Source organism: Mus caroli, chromosome 14 (genome assembly GCF_900094665.2).
Source record: "Mus caroli chromosome 14, CAROLI_EIJ_v1.1, whole genome shotgun sequence".
NCBI lineage: Eukaryota > Metazoa > Chordata > Mammalia > Rodentia > Muridae > Mus > Mus caroli.
In genome coordinates this window covers 25,102,428-25,125,721 of record NC_034583.1, presented here as the reverse complement: position 1 = coordinate 25,125,721, position 23,294 = coordinate 25,102,428, and the positions used below count along the sequence as shown (strand labels likewise).

The 23,294-nt window shown below is 43.9% G+C and overlaps 1 protein-coding gene across 1 annotated transcript in view; it reads right to left on the bottom strand.

The window, feature by feature from the left end:
* The window catches only part of Tmem273 (transmembrane protein 273), a 29,839-nt gene extending 21,956 nt beyond the window's left edge, over positions 1-7,883 (bottom strand). The window contains exon 1 of the mRNA XM_021182590.1: positions 7,756-7,883. Coding sequence (XP_021038249.1) covers positions 7,756-7,801 — 46 coding nt within the window. The 5' untranslated portion in view covers positions 7,802-7,883. The remainder of the gene's footprint in view (positions 1-7,755) is intronic.
* Positions 7,884-23,294: the final 15,411 nt, after the last annotated feature.

Sequence of the window (23,294 nt, the reverse complement as noted above, 5' to 3'; positions counted from 1 at the left end):
CTGCCTGCCTGCTGCCTGCCTGCCTGCCTGCCTGCTGTGCCTGCCTGCCTGCCTGCCTGCCTGCCTGCCTGCCTGTGATCTTTGAACCTGGGTCAGCCTGGCTCTGTGAATGTCTCACACCAGCATGGGGAGTAGATCATCACTAAGAGTTGATCTGTCTTCAGGGGTCCTGCCTCAGTGATCAGGGTTTGTCAATGTTGCAGAAGTCCCTGCTGTCAAATGTCCCAGGGCAGCTCAGAACTCTTCACTGAGTCTCTCCAGAGCCCTTCTTAGGTCTGTTTAGCTGCCCCTGGCTGCTGCCACACAATACTGTGCCTGTACTGCCCAACATCATCTTCTAATGGGCTAGAACTAGACTGACCATCAGCTGTAACAGAAGTTACTACTCAGCCACACACTCACCCTTGGTCCACACACTGTTTCTCATGGGAAAGCATAAATGAGGAGCTCACCTGGACCTTCAGAGGCCATCCTTGGCCCTACTGGCTCTGCCCAGTTCTACCCAGTCTTGGCGTGGACACAGTTGGACTCTAGACAGACCCATAGGTATGAGCAAACCCAGTTTTCCTTGCTGAGAACCACTGGCGAGTATCTTCTGGACTCAAATTTAAAATAAAATGGTCAGTTGAAGCAATTCTGACAGATAAATGAGGGTCTGGATGTGAGATTAGAAGAAGCACAGATAGAAACAAGGTATCACACCACTTGGATCAGGAACAATACTGGGGGAATGTGCTGTTTCTACTTCTTTTCGATTCAGTAATAGAAGTCCTTGCCAAGCCAGCAACACAAAAATGAGGAATAAATGCAACATTGCTCAAAATGGGGGCAAGGATCTTGACCTCATTTGCATATAATGTAATGGTCTGAGAAGAAAACCATAAGTTATCAAACAGTAACTCCTAGCATAAGTGAGGTCAGATCCACAGATAGAAAACAGAGGGCTTCTTGGCACTCAGTTATGCAGAGGAGGAAAAACTTGAAGGATAATACAATCTGTAGTCACTCAAAGCCACTGACATGTAAGTCTAATATGCACACATTTATGTCCCCAGATGCCACAGCTCTGAAGAGAGAAATCAAGAAGAGTACTAGTCAGTGAAAGCACACTGAGGTCCTAGAAGATACATTCATAATAAACACGTCCCAGCTCTCCCAATTGCTTATCAAAAGGCCCAGGAAGTTTGTCCATGAATATCCAAAGGCTTTTTTTTTTTCAGATTTACTAGAATTGGTTTTAGGTGGGAATGCTATACAAACTAGGGACATTCTGTAGCCTGGGACTCAAGGTGCCCCTGTGCAGAGAGACAGACATATATGTTTCAACAGAGAGAAGAACCAAGATTGCTCCATGGCACAGCCATCTTTTGACAAGGCAACAGATTCAGGTCAACGAAGGAAGAATAATTTTTCAACCAACTGTGCTGAAGCAATCAAAGACCTGTAGGTCAAAAAAACAATAAAAAAAAAACCAAAATACATTTACAAACACAATATAATACACCGAGACATAAATTCTTAACACACGCACACAATGCTCAAAATGTATCGGAACTGGCTGGGGTGGTGGCATAGTGTATACAGTGCTTGTCTGCAATCATGGGGACCTGAATTCAGACCCCCCCCAGCATGCACATCAAAAGCTGGGCACAATTATACATACCTGTGATCCTAGAGCTGGGGAGGTAGAGGCAGGAGGATGCCTGGAGCCCCCTGGCTGGCTAGGCAAGCTGAACTAGTGACTTCCAGGTTCCATAAGAGACCCTGTGCCAAAAACTAAGGTGGGAAGTAATACAGGAACCTCCCGATGTTGACAGTGGCCTCTACACATTCATGCACGTATCTTGCACACCTGAACATGCATGCATATGCACACATACGAACATATACATACAAAACACTCACGTTCACAAAACAGAACACAGATTTAGATACAGAGCATGAAACTGCACAGGATATTTGAGAAAAATCATAAAGGCTTAAGGCTTGGTGAAAACTTCTCATGCCTCATATCAGAAGAAAAGTCTGTCAAAAAAAGTAAGCCCAGTACATTAAACTTCACTGACATTAAATACGTTCAGGCTGGAAAGATGGTCCAGTGGTTAAGATCCTTTGCTGCTCTTCCAGACGACTCCAGTTTGGTTCTGGGAACATGTCTTGTGGCTTACAACCTTCTGTAACTTAAGCCCCAAGGGATCTGAAGCCACCTTCTGGCCTCTGCAGGCACAAACACACATGTGACATACACACATGTAGATACCCACAGAGACATATATATATATATATATATATATATATATATATATATATGCACACATATATATGTGTATATATATATATATACACATATACATATATCCATACACACACACACACACACACACACACACACACATATATATATACAAAACAATTAAAATAAAGCCCTATACGGTGCTGCTTTTGATCTCAGTGTTGGGAAGACAGAGGCCAGTGTATCTCTATATGAATTTGAGGCTATCCTAGTCTATGGAGCGAGTTCCAGGTTAGCCTAGATCTGTCTCAGTGTTTTAATTTAATTTAATTTAAAACTAAAAAGAACTTTAAGATATTAAAATGTTTTAATGAAATACATTTTATTAAAAATAAAATTAAAATGTAGTTCAGCCACAGATCTGACAAGACAGCACTCACACTTTTGGATGATACAAAGAACTCCTGAGTGACACCAGTAAAGCCCAGCAACCAATCACAAAGCAAAACACTGAAGCCAGGGAGTAACCCCGAAGCTACTCCTGCTGCCTACTCTATGAGAAGCCGGCCGGCCATTCTCACCCGCCCACTGGCTAAGAGGAGCTGGTGGATGGCGTCCTTGTGATCTGATGGGCAGCAAAGGAGAATGAGCACACCCATTGTTTCTCACACACATCTCCTCACCGCATAATCTAAAGCATTATCTTGGCAAGAAACTGGAACAGGGGAAAAGCTGTCAGGAAAGATTCATACAAAGATCTCAGGGACTAAGAGCCAAGGAAGGAAGTGATGACTTTGACTTTGGAAGATAAAAACGAATTTAATTCTCTTTACCCTGGCCTCTGCCATCTTTTCATTATAAATTAAGGCAGAGAAAAAAAAAAGCCTCTCTCTTTCAATAACTCTGGCTCCTTCAGTGAAGGATGTTTTAGGGCCTGGAACGTAATTAAAGTGATATTGTATTCCTTTTATTCTCGTGATTGTAATATTACATAGAATTCAGCAGATGCTTTCCAATGCTGTTAAAACAAAGAGGGATCACTGACATGTCTGCTGGAATTCAAGTCGTTGGAAGTGTTTCTTAAGCAGAGCGGTCAGAAGAGATGGATCTCTAATAAAATGCTGAGGAATTGTACTAGGTATGACCAAAGGTTATTCTTAGATCAATATTGTAGCGCAACTTAAAAATATTGTTCATCTGATATTTACGCAGGTTTCAGTGACCACAGTCTGGGACCTTGTTTTGAATTTTATCATAATGTCAACATTGTTTCAGTCTTACTCACACGTTCCGCACCTCTATGCATGAAGCCAAAGATGACAGCGTCAGCCATGTCACTTTGGGGTAGAAAAATAGGTCACTTGAGTGTAATTGTTAGGGAGTATCAGGCAACCCCAAAATGAGGATTGTTGTGACATGGTGGGGCTAGCCAGGGAGCTATGTACTTTAAAAACATCTCTGGGCTGAGTAACCTAGGCCATGCATGTCCCAGCCTACAGAAGGCTAAAATGGGTTGGTTACCTCAGGCAGCAACTGCCCCTACATCAAGGTGCTAACAACCACTGTAGGAAATACTGGACTGTGATTCACAGATGATAGGAAATTATTTTATTAGTGTTATCATTCCGAAGGCTGGTGACTGCACTGTACTCACAGAAGGGAATGCATCTAGTCTTCATTTCCGATTGACCCGTTATATGTGCGTGTACAACATAACGATTCAACAGACATATACAACAAACAATGGTCAGTGGGAAAAAACTGGCAGCTTCAGTCCCTCAAACACTTCTCATGTCCCTGTCCTGAAAACGCAGCACTCTCCTAGCTATTCTAAGATACTCCACACATTGATGCAGACTGCAGTCACCCTGCTGTACCACCACCATCGCTTTCCCCCATAGACATAAACAGAGTCTAGTCTCCAGCTCCTTTCTAACCCCAATGCCCACTGTCCTGCTCTTCCTGGTGACTCTTTCAGAGCCTTTCAGGTGTGATCTCATGTGGTGTGAGGTCTCTGTGCCCAGCAGTGTTCATGTCCTGTGATGTCCCTCCTGATCCATCCACACCGCTGTGCCTGTCTCTAGTCTTGGGAAATACACACCGATGCATTTAGCCGCTAGAGGACCCTTGATGTTATACAGTCTGGCTACAAATGGCTTACACGGTTTCTTAGTCAGGATTTCTATTCCTGCACAAACATCATGACCAAGAAGCAAGTTGGGGAGGAAAGGGTTTATTCAGCTTATACTTTCCACATTGCTGTTGATCACTAAACGAAGTCAGGACTGGAACTCAAGCAGGTCAGGAAGCAGGAGCTGATACAGAAGCCATGGAGGGATGTTACTTACTGGCCTGCTTCCCCTGGCTTGCTCAGCTTGCTTTCTTATAGAACCCAAGACTACCAGCCCAGAGATGGCACCACCCACAGGGGCCCTCCCCCACTGGATTTGAGAAAATGCCTTAGAGCTGGATCTCATGGAGGCATTTCCTCAAGGGAGGCTCCTTTCCCTGTGATAACTCCAGCTTGTGTCAAGTTGACACACAAAACCAGCCAGTACACACACTAAGACACACAGAAAGAAAGACAGATAAAAAAGGGGTGAACTGTTCTCAAACTCAACTCTTTGGAGTGTATGCAAACTCCTTACTGATGTCTCTTTCCTGTAAGTTTGGAATGGAAATTTGAATGAAGCAGTCTGAAAACCACTCAGAGTGATTTCATGGTGACACCTTTTCCATTCTCAGCTCTGAATGCACAGCTTTAAAATATCGAAATGCCCCATTTCAAATCTGTGCAATGCCACCTACCTGATCTCTGACCTCCAAGAAGCCCTTTCTGTGTTGTATGCTCCCCTCTCCTCATCTGTCCAAATGGGTATGGTTACAAGAACACCTCCACTTGGGGCTGGTTTGGAGAGGTGGATGAGGCCCCTGGGGTGGTTCTGAGGTGTTAGCTCTCATGAAGTGGGCTTCACCATGCTTTTGAGGAAAAGCTTCAGCGAGAGAGGAAGGGACACTCAGAGTCAGGAAGATTCTAACAGCAGCGTGTACAACCTTCCTGAGAAGTGACAACGATACATAAGGTATTGTATCAAATCATTATAATGATGACCAAATGCAATCAGATCCAGAACCATGGCCCAGAACAGGCAGCTTTTACGTCTGCTAAATGGGGCCTGAATAGAGGCAGCATTGCCAAAAGGTTCTAAATGAAAGACTAAAGCAAACGTTAGGAGTGTTTGTATTACAAACAGAAAAATAAAACTAGACCCTTTCATTAAGATGCACACACAGATACAGTCTACTTTTGAATGATGCAATCCATTTAAAGGTGAGTTTTAAAATGTTTCTTAGACAATGTTCTAGTTCACTTTTCTGCTGCTGTGATGAGCATCATGACCCACATCAACTTTTTATCAAGTTACTTATTGGCCAGCTTCTACCTCATGCTGGTCAGCTTTCTGACACAACCCAGACCACCTGCTCAAGGGTCCCACCACCCACAGTTAGCTGAGACCCACCACACACACACACACACACACACACACACCAATCAACAACCAAGACAATTCCCCATAGACACGGCCACTGACCAATCTGATCTGAGCAATCCCTTAATTGAAATTCCTCCTGTGCTGAGTAACATCCTGTTAAACATTTTGGGAAGCTTTTACCCTCATTATTTCTTTAGAGTAGATTCTTTGACATGGAATTTCTGGGTCAAAAGTTGTGAACAGCTTCCTTTCCCCTCCCAATAGCCTCTGTGAAGTAGAATCAGTGAGTGTGCCTAATGCCTGGTCCTGAGCGTACACCACGAGTCAGACACGCTGCTAAGAAACCTCTCAACCACCATGGGAAGGAAGTAGGACAGATCATTAGCCTCAACTGATAGACGAGGAAACTGGCACAGAGAAGGTGACTGCCTTATTTCTCTGTGCTTGCAAAAAACAGAGCAAAAAGTAACATGCTGGAAGTCTAGAGCTGCCTCGCGGTCCTCTCTATGCCCTACCTTTATGTGAAAGCATTTAAGAGCAGAATGACTGGGCTTAAAAAGGCACCCAGAGATCGCAGTACCAGGATGTCTTTCCATGACACTGTGGGGACTGACGTTAGCCAGTACTTTGCACCTCAGAAGCACCAAAATATGCCACACGCTATTACTTCTCTTTGGGTTTGTCAGACAGAGCATCTTAAAAGGCTTACTGTCTGCAATTTTTCAGTGAATTGTCTGTTTATATCATTTTACTTTATTCTTCGTTTTTAAATTCGACCCCTCCCCCAGATTCCCCACGATGGATGGAGCAGCCTGTATTTCTGTCGGCCCAAAGCAGAAAGAAAGTGAGATTAGAGACTCTGCTGGCTTCTGGCCGTTGGCCTGGCAACAATACTGAGTTTGGTTGTCCTGCGCACCCTTATTCACTGCTTGTTGGTCCCTGCGACCTCCTCATTGTCGCTGTCAGGGACCAACATCCACGAGTGGATGAGAGGGGTCTATCGCAGCATGCCAATACCAAAGACCCAAGTATTTATTGTGCTGCCCCTTCGAGGTGCGGGCGCTCGCTCGTGGAGACCTGCTACGGTAATCTTGTCTGTGTACCGGATTCAGGCCACACCTCTAGACTCAAGAAACCATTAGGAGGCAGACTGCTTGCTTTTCGGTTTTGTTCAGTTTTCTGGAAAAGGCATCTTAAAGCATATGAGTGCTGCCTTCAGGCATCTTAAAGCATATGAGTGCTGCCTTCCGAAGAAGCAACAGTTGACGCCAAGGGCACTTTGCGAAGTAGCCCTCCTCCCCGCCGCCGCTGCTCTCAGTGTCTCTGCGTACTTCTAGCAATCTTACAGCTCCTCTCAGTTTACCACACTTCTTCTTCTCTATGCTTCTCTGACTTTTTATTTCTTTCCAGTCCTTGCCCACCTTACTCCCGCTTCTTTCCTTCCTTCCACCTTTCAATGCTTGGCCAAAAACAAGTGCTTTAAAACAAACAAACAAACAAAAAAAGATGCTTCTGGGTCTACTCTACTGGCCATTCCTCTGCCGGCTCCACTCCGCACACAGTCATCACCAGGAATGCGGCAGCCCCACCAGCCTGTCTCTCCTAGGCAATTATCTTGACTTGGATACATTAAGCTTAACTCAGTTCTCTCACAAGCCTATGAAGGAAACACTATCTTCCACTCCGTTAGGTCAGAAACTGAAACTCAGGGTGCTAGAAGCATGTTCCGATTTAGGAGGAATGAAGCCCAGTTGAAGCAGACTGTCTTTTAGCTAAGCCTGGAGCTCTTCCTCTGCACCCCCCTCAGCCCTCTCCTCCCTCAGCCCAGCATGTTTGTAAGCAGCATCTAAACTGAAATGGGGATATTGCCCACTATCCCACCCAAGTCAGCAAGGCCATCTAGCCCGAGGGATGTGTCACAATTCAGAAGGAAGCCCACGGGTATCTCATCTACAGTTTAAGTTCACTGGGCTCCCAGGCTGGCAAAGGGTGACACCCACTCCATCTCTACTATCTGCCTTCACTTACCTAAGAGGAAGAGGAGGGCTCTCAGTAATGGGATCCCAGAGCTCATAGTGGTGTCTGTCCTGGCTCCTTGAGATGAAGCAAGTGAGCTGTCTGACCCCAGGCTCCAGGGATGGGAGCTAAGCCCCCACGTGACTGACAAGGAAGGAAGCTACAGCCACAGCCAAAGACTGTGGGTTCTTCTTGGCCCTTTGCTGGCAGGGGTGAAGGAAGTCCCTGTTATTTGGTCTCGGCCTGGTGGCGAGTGGGAGAGAGTTCATGTGTGCCCAGGAGGGTGTACCACTGGATGCTAAAGCTCACAAGTTCTCCTCTGGCTATCTCCCCAGATCTCCAACACTGAAGCATCACTTTGGTTTCTTGCCCAAAGACCCCTGCTGGTAGGTCTTAAAGGAGAATGCTGCCTGCTCTGGTATGTACAGAAAGCCAGATTTTAGAGTATCCTCTAATGCCTGGGGCTGGAACCACCTCCTCTCCCGAAACACAACACTGTGATAAGTCATTGGTTCTTCGGAATCTGGGGAGGCCTGTTACTCTCTTCTCAGAAACTTTTCTTATGCTATTAATATCAACCAGCCCCTAGGGCATGTGAGACAAAGGCTGCATCTCTGGGCTGCATCCTTGATGCCTGTTTTTTTGTTTGTTTTTTGTTTTGTTTTGTTTTTCCCAGAGATAGCTTATTGTGTAGACCAGGTTAGACTTAAATTCTTGATCTCCTGCTGAGGCCTTTGTCATGCAGTGATTGAAGATGTGTGCAAACAGGCCCAGCTATGTAAGGGTCAGACATCCACACTCAAGTAGACAAGGTTTATAAAATAAGTCAGGAGCATTGAAACATGGATGGATATTGAAGTGGTTCTTAGAAGGTTCTTTATGCTAAAAAAGTATGTGTGCTTCTTACCACACAGCAAACAACAGGATATGTTCACAGATTAAACGGCAGGCACCACCTCCACACTTTCTAATGGTATTCATTCAGCTGTTTGCAAGGACGGCGGCATGAGGGGGCAATCCCTGGCCCTATAGGGGGTTGGTCTCATGCTGCTGTGTATTCAAATACTAACTACTGGCCCCCAAGATCTGGTTGCCACCCAACGTGGAGATCCTCACATACACCAGATGATGCTATGTATCCTTGCCCTCCAAGTTAATTGGCCAATAAAAGGATAAAGCCTGTGACTGGACAGTAGATAGAGATAAGCAGGTTTTCAGTTACCTGGCTAGGAGTTTCAGATAAAGACAGAGAGAAGAAGAAAGGACACAGAAGGAGGAGGAAGCAGCCATAAGAGGAGAAAGACCATGAACACATGGCCAGGAGAAACAGCAAGTAACAAGGGACATATGACTGGGATGTAAGTTAAATAGCTCCAAAACCTGCCCAATCTCGGCTTACAGCATGTAAATAAAATACCTGGATTGCGTGTGTTTATATGGCTAGGAAGAGTTTATAACTCCTTTCACATGACCCCTGCTCATAGCAGTCACCATGTGATAACATCTCTGCGGTTTATGTGCCGCTCACTTCTGCACTGGTGGGAGGGAGGTGCTAGGCTTCCTTCAAGGTCAGAGAATGCAAAAGTCATTTTTCCACTCAAGTTCCCAGAACTCACGTCGGGCTGCCTCTTCCGGCTCAGCGAGCTGACGTGAAGCTCCAAGTACGGTAGATAAGCAATGATACTTTTTAAATGTTCGATCCACATAATGACAAGTCCGGAGCCTCTAACTGAGCTGGCAGGGGGTGAGCCACCCACTGGGCTCTCATGTTAAACCTCTAAGTGGCAGCCAACGATGGCAGCCCTTCCTCCTGTGCCTGGTGCTCTCTGAGGACGTGACACTTATGTGACCCTCCCAGCTTCCTGTCTTGACTATTAATACTGACTGGAGTCTGACAGAGGAAGAAACCAAACCACAGTCTACACAGAGGTGGGTATGAAAGCTGAGCTTGGACCACTCAGCCAGCAGTGTATGCCACCCTACTGTCAACCTTTGACAAGCATCAGAGACCCACCTGTTTGAACAGAGGTGGCCAGATGACTTGGGTGGCCAGATGTTCATTAGACCTTTCTCATGGTTACCTCTGCTCCTTCTGGGTGTGAGAAGCAAGGAACTCATGCATCCTGAGAGATGCAATCTGCAGCATTTTAGTGACTTAAAATGTTCTATCCTTCTACCTCACGCATACTAATATATTTATATAGTCTTAATACATATTTCAATGTGGTTCTATATGGAGGTTAGAAAGTTTCAGGCCATCTTGGGCTCTATGGTGAGACTCTGCCTCAAAACAAGCACACACACACACACACACACACACACACACACACACACGAAAGCTAAGCATGAAGCTCAGCAGTAGAGCATTTGCCTGATGTACCCAAGACCCTAGGTTAGATCCTAGCCCCTCAACAATTTAAATACTCACACATGTTTCTCATAACACATATTAATCTAAAAGGAGTCCTTCTTATTAATGATGTGTAGGAGGAATTCTTCACCTGCTCTGGAGAGTGCTATAAGAAACCGTATGAGTTTGAGAGACACTTGGTGATGAAAAGTATTTATTACCCATGCGGATGCCCCAAGTTTGGTTCCCAGCACCCACACGATGGCTTACAGCCACCTGTAACTCCAGTTTCAGGAGACCTGGCACCCAGATGGATTGAGTGGTTCTATGTTGATGTAAATATCCATTGTCTGATGCTGGCAATCAATTTTCAAGTGTTTTCACATGGCAAGGTAATACAGTCATCAGCCTATCCGTGCTCTATAGCTTCTGGGGACCCCTCCCAGAGTATGACCTGACCATACTTCCCAGGAGGGGAAGAAGCTTCAAAACTTCTGCTTTTGACCTGCCATCACTTCCTGAGCTGGGAAACCAACGCCTTCTGGCTGCTAGACTGGAGAATAAAGTAGAGCTCAGAGCCCAAAGATCTCTGCTAGGCTAGAGGCTACAAAGATTGCCTGACACCTCCAGAGACTTTTCTGGTGTGGCATGATGCCCCAGCATGAGCAGGTGTCCTATCCTATGTGCCTGTCATAAATAACCTGTGGCTACGGATGTCACGGGTACCATGATGGCTCCCACTGCACTAGCTGGAGAGTGGGAGGGCCCAAGTCACAACTTTACCTGGTGCCCTATACAGCTTGAGCTTAGCATCAGGACTACTTAATGGAGGAATCAGATGCTGGACTAGTTAGCACAGTGTCCGGTCCAACAGATAGCAATAGAATAGAACATACCTGGTACTAGAGAGGTCACCTTACATCCAGTCAACAGTGAGGGCCCTGCTTCAGCAACAATGACGGTCTGCCCTCCAACCAAGCCTCTGTTTCACCTCCAACTCCATCATTCCATGGAGTCTCCAGTCCTCCTCATGTGCCTCCAGCCCTGCCCCATATACCTTCAGTATAAGATGGGAGGGATGGTCAAGCCACCAGCATCATGAGATAGTCACCAAAAAAGTAAAGACAGGGAAGATTTGACACAGCAGTGGGCTATTAGATTAACATAGGACACACAGCTATTAGAAGCATCCAAGTCACATTCACCTCTAACTGCCCCAAATGGCCATATATAGGCTGCAAGGGAAATCTTTAAATGTCAAAGGATGTGTAGCATACAGGTCATTTTTCTTAGCACAGTACAACTGAGTAGTGACAGGGACAGAAATAGACAGCTAAAGTTCAGCAGAGTTGGAAATTTAAAGACCTTTTTTGTGACACAGAGGTCAAAGATGAAATCACAGTGAGAATTAAAAGCGCCTGGAGTTGAATGGTCATAAAAATATTACACAGCAGATTTCATAGAACATCAGAGTTAACAGAAGGAAATGTGTAGATGCAAACACTAAAAAGAAAGGTAAGAGATTGCATGGCAACACGCACTTGAAATTCCAACACTCAGGGAACAAGGGTGGGAGGGTCCTAAGGACCAAAGTAGCCAAGGCTATGTGGCAGAATGCTATCTCAGGAGAGAGAGAGAGAGAGAGAGAGAGAGAGAGAGAGAGAGAGAGAGAGAGAGCAAAAAGAAGGTCAGAAAAAGAAAAAGCTGTGTAGCCAGTGCTACAAGGTGATAAAACCAACGTGATACTCTTTGCCTATCACCCCCTCAAAACAAGGAAGAATAAATAAAAATATGAAGGCATAAATAATGGGCCAGAGATGAAAGACTCAGCAGGAAGGACCAACAAAGCTCTGAAGTCTCTTCTTCTAATAAAACTAATAATACTATGAACTTCTCAAAGAATGCATTCTCAAAGAATGCATTAAAAGAGACAACAGATTTTAAAAGCATAAAATATCAAGAGTAACCGAGAATATGAATACAGAACAAGCTAATCATGCCATAATGATAACATTAATAATTTTAGACCAATGGATTTAAAAGCTTGGGGGAAGTAAATACATATGGCTTCCTGAAAAGGGAAAATGATAATTTCCTGAAGCACACAAGAGGAAGACAAAGCAGGCAGAGTCCAACATCTTTTAACAAATGAAACCAAGTAGCGCAAAGCCCCGTTATTACATGGAAGGGGCAAGCAGGTGACTCTAGAGAGTTTTAAGAAAAATTTTTAAATTCTTAGGAGTAGACAACTCCTCAGGTAACAAAATAGCATGTAGTAAGAATTTGGTTTCTTTAAAAATATAGAAATATTTTAAAACTATGTTTTTGTCTTAATCCCAGGTGTGGGATATGGGGCTGTTTCAGATTGTCCACAGGAGCTGACTGTGAGTTGCCTCGTGCTCTAGGAGGGGCGTGATTTTGCCAGCCACAGACAGTTTCTGCAATTGTGTGATGTTTGGAATTCTGGGGACTTTTCAGAGGTTATATAAATGCTAGGGCCCTGAAAGTTGGAGAGCTGCTGGCACATTGGCCAGTTGGACACTGTTGGTTGTGGTTTATCACATAGTTGTGTGCATGAAGAGATGAAAAAAGAAAGTAGATATCCTGATGACAAAGATCAAAAGATCAAGGAACTCAATGCCTCTAATCAGCAGGAAGTAGTCAATGATAATGTTACCCTTTACCTCTCTGCCCTTTTTCCTCTTCTACCTAGTGTTAGGGACTTGAAGGGGTGGAAGAGGAGGGGTGGAAGAAAGAAGAACCTACAAAGTAGCTGAAAGTCTAGCTACAATAGCATAAAATACTTTATAAGGAATATTCTCTGACTTATTTTTAAAAGGCCAGCCTAACATCAGCAAAACCAAAGGAAAGAGTAGGAAAGAAAACATGGCTGAGTGACTCGTGAGTTCAGGACCAAGAGAGGACAAGTTCCTTTGGTCGCTGAGCCACACAGCGCAGTCTCATGAAAATGGACAATACCATTACTTCTGCCCAACATAGCTTAGCATCCCAATTACTGCAGTTTTTTTTTCTTCACTGAAAAATAAATATATAATGTTTTGGAAAACAGAAAAACTGAATTTTCATTTGATATTGCTTGTTGAGTAGAACAATGAACACATTAGAAATAATAAATTGGCTATGCACAAGGTTAGTATTGTAAAACCTAATTGAATTTCTACTCACCAGTAAAATATATGCATACTTTTTCAACTTTAAAGTATAAAATCACTATTCTAAAATGTATATGTATTTCAAAACACCATGTAGTACCTGATATATATGTATATGTATATATATTTGCCAATTAAATAAAAAACTAAAAATGATTTTCTTATTACCAACAAGTGTGTGTGTGTGTGTGTGTGTACAGAGAGAGAGAGAGAGAGAGAGAGAGAGAGAGAGAGAGAGAGAGAGAATAGATTCAAGCGATAGTCTATATATTTATTACAATCCAACAATGGTTATCCTAGATTCATGTCAAGAAAGTTTTAGTGTGCAGCATTAAGAAAGACCTAAAAAAATAAAATGTATGCCCTCATTAGAAGGAGAGAGACTTCAAAAAAATTATAAAGATGCTGACTGTGCAATCTATTGGGTGTCAGTGAAGCCAAATACTCACTCACTGGGTTAGAAACTGGAGACACAAAACCCAGGAGCACAGTGAGGTACAAATTTCTTAATCACCAACTATAGAAATCCCTAGGTAAGCCGGGCGTGGTGACGCACGTCTTTAATCCCAGCACTTGGGAGGCAGAGGCAGGCAGATTTCTGAGTTCGAGGCCAGCCTGGTCTACAGAGTGAGTTCCAGGACAGCCAGGGCTATACAGAGAAACACTGTCTCAAAAAAAAAGAGGAAACAGAAATCCCTAGGCAATCCTCAAGTCAAGTGAGCAGGTAAGACGATATGCTACATGTCTTTGCAAACAATTTTCTAATTTTCTGGATAAAGCTGACTGTCAGTATGTCCCTGGCACAGATGCCATCCCTGATGTACTTCAAAGGACTCTTATTTGGGCATACAGAGCTGTGGGAAAGGGCACTGACAAAGCGACTGTAAGGAAATGAAGACCTCACCTCAAAAAACTAACAAAGACCTAACCGCGGAAGTATGGCGTGGAATGGTGTTGGGAAAAGTCGAGATTAGTATCACTTTTTCATGAAGCACAGATGTGAGTGAGCTACACACTGCCGAGTCCAGAAACACTTCTTTGATTCACTGAACTATGTATGTTTGGGGTGGGGGAGGGAAGGGTCATTACCATAGGAATTGGCAGACTCAGAACAGGAGAGAGGTTGAGAGAGGAGACAGAGAAGGTAAACAAGAACCGCCTGCTGGAGAGATGCTCAAGCCCTTTAGAAGGTTGCTGTTTCCTGACCAGCCTTGGTCCATGATCATTGGCTCAGTGTAACTTAGCACCACAGTTCATCTCCAAAAGTTTGACAAAAGCCTGGCTTTGGTTAAGAAGTTATTCGATGTAGCATATACATGGCAAGTTTGTGTTTATTAAAGACCACACAATTAAAATTAAATAATTAAAATAAAATCAGAACAAATATTACCAAGATTGTGTGACAGAAATGTAAACGGTTTCGTCCATTCCAGCAAGAAACACCGGCTGCTTTGAAAGTGTCCTAAGAGGCTGAGGCAGGACCTTAGGGATGGAACATGTGCTTACTAAGCATGCAGAAGATCCTGGGTTGCTTCCTCAGAATCCCAGAAAAAGAAGTTTCCACGAGATTTGATTCATGAATCCCCATTGAAGAAAAAATGGCTTCAAGAGGAAACTGAGCTGCTAGTTGTGAAGGTGTGTTGTATAACAGTTTCCTAGAGATTGAAACAATCCGTCCTACAGGGAAAACTCTTCAAACAGGAAGATAAGCATTTCAAGACAGCTTTAGGAAGTCCCTGAAACTGAGCAGACTCACTAGGTCAGAGGAAGCAATAAAAGCTGTGAGTCCCTCTCAGACTAATGAGGCTGAGCTGCAAGGAAGGTTCTAAGGCCAGACCAGCTTGCTGCCTGGGAGAAGCAGAAACCAGCTGAACTGCCTGGAAGAGGTTTAGAGCAGAGTCACTCAGAAAGGATGTTGTCCAACCTCTTGAGGGCCTGTAGGCTGTGCAGCATGCTCCAGGCTTCCCGACTTTTGTAGCTGTCTGTTACCCATGCTGGCTGGGGTGGACTTTGGTGATGCACCTGTCCAAGCCACTTCTGCTCCTATAAGCAACCCTGACCCATACTCCTGTGAGTAACCCTATTAAACCCCAAAACCCCTCAGTTCACCAAGTTGGACTTTGGTGGTATCCCTTCTTTGGTCTGTCATGGGATCCCTGTCTGGGGTAAATAGATGTGTGTGCTATATCTCCCCAGGAAAAGTTTTATCACACTGCAATCACCAATAAGACAGTTTCCTTCTGCCCTCCATGCTGGGAGAGACCTGTTTCCCGGGGAAGAAGGAAAGTGAAAATTACAAGTGGAGGCAGCCAGTGGCAGCAGCCTGCTTGCCCTTTACCCTTTGCATCCAAAGAGCCCGTGACCTTGGATTGTGCTTAGCAGTAGTAATAAGGTGAAATAAAGATGTGGGTGCACTTAGAAGCAGCCTCAAGGGAATCTTACATATAAATGTGCTCCCAATTTACTGTAAGTGCATATATATGTGTTGTGGTTTTATTATTACTTCCTGATTATAAAAATTATATTTATGCCTTTACATATTCATGGCTTAATTTCTTTTCCTATCCCTCATGGCTATGCACACTTCTGTTGCTGACCCAAGAATAATATTGGGATTCTAAATTTTCTCAAATACGGCCAGGTCATGATTAAAAAGTATACAGTCCATTGAGGTATTAATGCAAGATTCATTATTAAAGTCATCAATCCTGAAATAATGAAAGCTCCAAAATCCAAAAGCTACTTTCGCCCTCATTTTTTTTTTTTGCCAGTGACCAGTGAGAGCTAATGAGTGGGTCATCCACTGCTGGGAGAAGCTGTAGACCTGAACGCAGTCAGTGGCAGGAAGGGTTCCATCCAAGGAGACATGGGATGGACTCAAGGGCAAGACCTTTCATGATCTAGAGAAAGAGAGAGAGAGAGAGAGAGGTGTATATAGAATATATACATATACATGTATATATGTATAAATATATATGTATATATACACATATATAAATGTATATGCATATCTAGATAGTATAAAAATAAATAGAAAAATTATAATATATAATATGTATTCTATTACACATATATGTAATATATAATAATATATACATATACAGAAATGCATATAGAGAGAGAAAGAGAGGAAGAGAGGAAGAGATGAAGGAAGGAAGGAAGGAAGGAAGGGAGGAAGGAAGGAAGGATGGAAGGGAAAGAAAGAAAGGGGGAGGGAGGAAGGAAGGAAGGAAGGAAGGAAGGAAGGAAGGAAGGAAGGGAGGGAGGGAGGAAGGGAGAGAGATACTGTTTCAACCCAAATACTGTTTTTTTTCCCATCTGTAAAAAGAGAAGAGAAATTGTACTCATAGAGGTGATATGAGACAATTAATCCCAGCAAACCTCCTAAGCAGTGATTAGCACGCTGTAAATCAAGGCATGAACCATCCATGGTGTTATTAGTGTTTCTAGCAATGTTGACTTAAAGAAATGAACTCAATTTTCATATATAAAATGAATGTTACAAATCCATACCAGGAGATGGAATAGGTGGCTTCAATAAATGCAGGTGTAACACAGCTTAGAAGAGGGAAGGTCTGCAGATCTTACCATCTAAAGGCACCCATCTCTGAAGCGCTGCTTCCCATAAATACAAACGGCTGTCAGTATGTCTAGTATGGTTACTGGAACAATGGTTTGGGTGTGCTTTGCCCCCACAAACATCATGTTAAAATTCAGCTCCCAGTCTAGTGGTATTAGGAAGTACAGCCATTTGGAGGGATTAACATCTTTCTTGTAAGAGTGGGTTAGTCCTCACAGAATGGCTTGGTCCTGTGAGAGTGGACTGTTCGAGAGGATCACCACTGCCCCCTCACATGGGATTCCTCTGTGAGCCCTGCACCACTCTCAGAGGCGGTATGAAGTCCTCATTGATGTGACCAACCATGGAACTTGGCCTCAGTGTCTCCAGAACCATGAATTGTGACATATGTTATTGGTAAATCACAAGTCTATTTATAAGTAAATTATAGGTATGGAATTGTAAATCACAAAAATCAGTGTCCCCACCCTATAAGGCACAAATAGAGCTTTCTTCGTACTCTAAGTTCACACAGGAAAATAACAAGACTTGGGAAAAGCAGAGTGCCAGGCACAAAAAAAATGAGAAGCCAGATGATGAAAGGCAAACTAGAGTTTAAAGATCAGGAAAAGCTGTGCGCTATCATGAGCACACACAGAGCAGGGAAAGCTGTGCTCTATCACGAAGCAGAGTCCCTCCCATTCCACAGCGAAGACTCCACACGTGGTATTGCAGCCCACTCACAAACTCAAGGCCCCTCGAGGAGGTCATAAAACCTGTGGGAGAGACTTAATTCGGTTGTTTAGTTAAAAATTAACATAGCGACAAACCTCTTCATAAAGATACGTGTTTGCTCCCGTAGCACTTTAAGCCCTTACTGGGGAAGCCTCTCTTTCCAGTGAGCGGTGGTGAATGCAGACCTCTGTTTGCACAGGGTGCTGAGACTAAGTCACTCCTAAGGCCCTGTCCTAAACAAGACATTTATGCCATGTCCTTGAGGTTCAGAGAACATGGAAGAAGAGAGGAGCAGAAGAGTCTAAAAGCAGAGAAATTGGAAGGACAACAAAAAGTATCATCTGGGAAATTCACAGCCATTGCAGCCATGAAAGCGCAACCACCACACAGAATTGACTGTACTCGGGCTACACCAGAGTGGGCTCATAGACAGCCACACGAGAACAGGGGAGGAACTCGGGGTCCTGCACGAGAGTGGGCTCATAGACAGCCACACGAGGACAGGGGAGGAACTCGGGCTGCACCAGAGTGGGCTCATTGACAGCCACACGAGGACAGGGGAGGAACTCGGGGTCCTGCACCAGAGTGGGCTCATAGAGAGCCACACGAAAACAGGGGAGGAACTCGGGGTCCTGCACAGGAGTGGGCTCATAGCCACACGAGGACAGGGGAAGAACTCAGGGTCTTGCCCCTCACTGCTGAACTCTTTCCTGCAGAAAGATTCAGGGAGGGGCTGGTGAGATGGCTCAGTGGGTAAGAGCACCCGACTGCTCTTCCAAAGGTCCAGAGTTCAAATCCCAGCAACCACATGGTGGCTAACAACCATCCGTAACGAGATCTGGCGCCCTCTCCTGGAGTGTCTGAAGACAGCTACAGTGTACTTACATATAATAAATAAATAAATCTTAAAAAAAAAAAAAAAAAAAAAAGAAAGATTCAGGGAAAGGGGAAATTGTTGCTTTCACTGTGACCCCGCTGGCCCATCAGGCTCCAGTGGACATTCCTAGTCCAGTAGTCACACAGACGGCCCTGGTTAAACGAAACGGGATACACAACAAAGTCAAGAGTCAGAAATCTGGGAATGGGGCAAAGGAGTGAGAGCTGATGGCATGGGAAAGAAGGGAGGCAGAGGGAGGGAGGCAGAATGAGGGGAGGGGAGAGAAGGAGACATGTCAGGAAAATTAATTAGCTTCAGAGGAATGAGCCTCTTGGTTTTCCAGGACTTATCAGCTAGAAGGAAGGGCTGTAGAAAGGAGAAATAAGTGTGGAGAAACGCTGGGTAAAGGGTCAACGCTGAGGCATCTGAGCACTGGAGAAAGTTATGAGAGGAAGAAGGGTCTGGAGAAATGGCATAGGATATTCTCCAACATAAAGATGCAGGATTGTAAACAAGATAGCTGGAGGGCAGGGTGGGAGGACCAAGCTGGGGTAGGGTAGGGATGAACATCAGAACCACAGACAGAACTGACTATCTAAGTCTACCCCAAGAACCCCCTCCTCTTCCCCCACAAAAGAGAATAAGACAAACAAAAAACAGAAAAGGAAAATGAATAGGAAAGAAATAACTACAAACTAAGTACAATAAGTACATCTTAAAGTAATATTTATTATAAAAGAAGAAATGGATAAATTGTATTTCACTGAAATTAAGAATGTCTGTGCATCAAAAGACATATATAAGAGAATTAGCAAAAATAGGGTTGGGGTTGAGACAGCTCATCTCTAAGAGCGCTTGCTGTTGTTCTAGAGGGCTGGAATCCACTTCCTAATATCCACACCAGACAACTGACAAATGCCTGTAACTCCAGCTACAAAGGGTCAGATGCCCCGACCAGCTTCAACGGGTCCTTGCACACAACCATGTGCACACAACCATGTGCACACAACCATGTGCACACAACCATGTGCACACATCCACAGGAAGCTGTCTGCATCCGTGTTGACATCCTCCTACCTCTGCTCCTTTGCACTGTTCACTGGTCCTCCTTCTCTCTGGGAAGCCCTGATCCCTTCGGAACAGAGTCCATCTCTCCTACCCCACTCTCCTCCCGCCCTGGGTCACCCAGGGGCTGCATCTAATTTGCCATTTACACAAAGTCTTGTTATTGTTTATTTTAAACCCAGGCATACTAGACAACTGAATTTTAACCAAAAATTTTAAATGGCTTAAAAGTAGAAAAAATCATTCGTAAATATAATTCACTGCATTTGTTGATCATAGAAGAAAAATATACAGTGATCTAAATAAAGGAACTTTAGGTCCTTAAAAGCAAAATAAAAATTTCTTTGTCCTGGGGCTGAAAAGAAGATTCAACCTGTTATTATTTCCATACTAACTGATTTTCTGAATAGAAAGCTCAACAGAATTAATATATACAATTAAATATGGGGGATCTGCGTTATGTAAGTCAACACAAGCCAGTGTATAAACATTGGTTTCCCTTTGTTGTAGTAAAAATCAAAATTACATTCAAGTCTTAAGATGTATTCACAAGAGCAATCTGATAGTCTCAGAAGTGTCCTTCGTGGAAATAGCTCAAGGACGCTCCCTGGTGGCTTAGCCATTAGATTTAGTAATCTCCCGCTGTGCCAGAGGTTCAATTCCTGATCCTTGAAGTCTTTGTTCTAAGCTCAATGTGGTGGTTCACACCTGTAATCCTAGCACTCTGGAGGTGGAGATAAGAGGACCCAGAGTTCAAGGCTAGCTTCGGCCACATAGAGCATTCCAGGCCAGACTGGGCTAAAAGGGACCCTATCATGTTTTGCTTGTCAAAAGATTAAAAAAAAAAGATAAAGATGTTATTTCTAGAGACTCATACATCCCCGTGTTGACATTGAAGAAGACCTAAATAAATGCAGTGACCATCTTATCCATAAACTGAGTTGTTGACAAAGTTTTTCTGAAACTTCACGGAAGGGCTCAAGACACTGACAAGAGAAACTCATAGGGACTTTGTGCCCTATCTCAGACTTTCTGTAGAAGACAGAACTCATGAAGACCTAAGAGAATGTTTTAAAGGAGAACTAAGAGGTGGGCAGGGATGAACCTTGCTGGTGAACTTGCCCTACCTGAGAAAAACATGGAAAACCCTTCCTCTACCACAGTAGTTGTAGTACAGGGAATGACCACACTTGCTTTCTCCAGGGTCTGGTTTTATTTTTTAATGAGTCCCTGACATTGGACAAATGATAGATGTAAATTAACTTGGAAGCCTAGGGTCTCACTGGGTCCATGTGGCTTTTATCGTCTTCTACATCTTGCTCGAACATCTAAACATCTAAACATCTAAACAGTTTCACAGAGTATAATAAACTAACTGGACTTTGTGCTTTTGAAGAGCTTTATGGTCTTCATTTTTTCTAGGGACTTTCCCTTTGGCAACCTGACTTGAAAGTAAGGGTGTGACCAAACAAATTCTGAATGACAGCCCCTCACAGCTGCTTGTCCCTTACCTCCCAGCCAGCCTCTCCCTGGTCTTCTGGGACTGAGAGATGCCTATGAAAGGAAAAAATGTCCAATTTAAGATTCATTGTTTGTTTGTTTCTCTCTCCATCTAGATGGCATCCCTAGCCTTCTTTACTTTAGTAGGTCTCTGATATCGTCAAACAGATGTTTTGTGTCTGGTTCCTTTAGTCATTCTTATCGAGTACAAAAGTACAAATGGCATAGTGTGTGTTCCTAGAAAACCAAGTCAATTTGGTGCAGTAGATGTCAAAATCTGCAGCAGTGGCAGCATCTTCCAAGCTTTCTCTTCATGGAGAGAAAGATCATAGTCAGAGACATTTATGAAATTACTAAACAGCTGCAGAAACACTCCAAAATTTCATTGCTTATATGAGTCTGGATTGATCCAGTCATTGAACCTTTCAAAATAGAAATTTTATTCCTCCCCCCCCCCATCCCTCAGCAATCTTCTGGTGATAATCTCTTCACTAAGGGCTAGAAAAATAAGCTAAGATTCTTGAAGCCCAACAACACGTGGGGTGCACACCCAGCTCCTGAGCTTTGCCTAGACTTCTTGTGATCGTGGTTGGCACTGTTTCTGTGTCAAGGGGACCCCACCCTTGGAGCACACTCAGCTACCCCACACCTTGCATCAGGAGACCTCAGCCCATATGCTTTCTTTCCCGGAACTCCCTCCCCACCAATCCATTGCAGCCCAGGATATATACATTTAATTAATTCAGCTTTACCTCCAACCTGTAAAGAATGGGAGAAGCTTCCGATTTATATGGCGGATAAATAACAGGGGTTTCCCTGGAGAGTCCATCCCGGTGAAAGAGGGTAACTGTAATTTTCAGCCGTGAGTAATTGTACATAATATAATCCTAAATGATTTTTCTTCTGTAATTTCATTAGAGTTTAGAAATTTAATTAGATTTTGAATCACTCTGAAATAAAGTAGCAAAATACCGAGAGACAGAGAGCAGTGGTTAGTCTGTCCTTGGAGGCCACATTCTTGGTCTCAAATTGGCATGTCTTCATTAGGAAGAAGTTTGCAGAACTTCTTGATATATTATTGTCTTTCCGAATGGACTCTGAATAGGTCTTCAGAGAGCATTACAAGAGTACACAATTATTATGCACACTCTTCTTGAGGGTTAAGATCATCTGCCTTGCATATACTTAATAAAAATATGTCTCTGAAGTTGTTTAAGAAACTGTGGAGATAGGAAAGCGGCCCCTTGAATGCCCCATTGCTGTTCCCGGATTATTAGCAACTACCTGTACGTTATGATGCAGTGCGGGGCTGTTTGCTTAACTTTAATGATTATGTAAGGTTTATGGTTATTTTTATTGCTACAACATATGAACTGTCATGGTGGCTGTAATTAGAGGGAAGCTAAAGTGTAACTGTTAGAGTCTTCTGGGAGTGAGGAAAGCTACTTCCTCCGTATCAACTTTGCCTCTGAGCAAGAGTTGGGGGTGGGGGAGGGGAGACTCCAACTGGATGAATAGTCACTGCGTCAAAACATGTTATGACAGAGAAAAACTGGAAACCTGTTAAAACTTTAGCCCAACAGCTCACACTTAACAGAGCTGCAAGGAAGCCATCTTCTGTCCCGTCCCCCCCCCCCCCCGTGTGGCCGACTCTCTGAAGGGTGCTGGCTTTTCTCTAAGACAGTGTCAGTCACAGAGCAATGGTGGAGAAGATGTACAGGGACTCTAGCTTCAGAGTGTTCTGTTGTTGCCTTGAGGCAGACATCCTCTGCATCCTTTGCTGGAGGCAAAAGACTGACTGAGACAGCTGTCCCTCAGCTACAGGAAGAAAAAGAAAAAGAAAAGAAAAGGACAGAAGTTCTGAAAGAGATGGAGCAGACCTGCAAGCACTGAGATGCTTGCATGGCAAGGTAGGAACTGGGGGACACAATCCTAGACCCAGAAGAGCTGAACATCCTGTGACAGGCAAGAGGATAGGGTCAGGATTTCTGCACCAAGAAGCAATGGGGTGTGTCCTTAGAAGCACTGTGGCTAAGGAACAGGAATTCGGGGCTAGCAGAGTAAGGCTTCCCTGTGTAAGACTTGCTCAGAAAAACATACAACTGCTTCTTTTTCACACACTTTGACAAGTCATCAATCTTCTTCAGACAGAGGGGTCCATGAATGTACAGAGGAACAAAGATGTACTTATACCACCACCACCTTCTTCTTCTTCTTCTTCTTCTTCTTCTTCTTCTTCTTCTTCTTCTTCTTCTTCTTCTTCTTCTTCTTCTTCTTCTTCTTCTTCTTCTT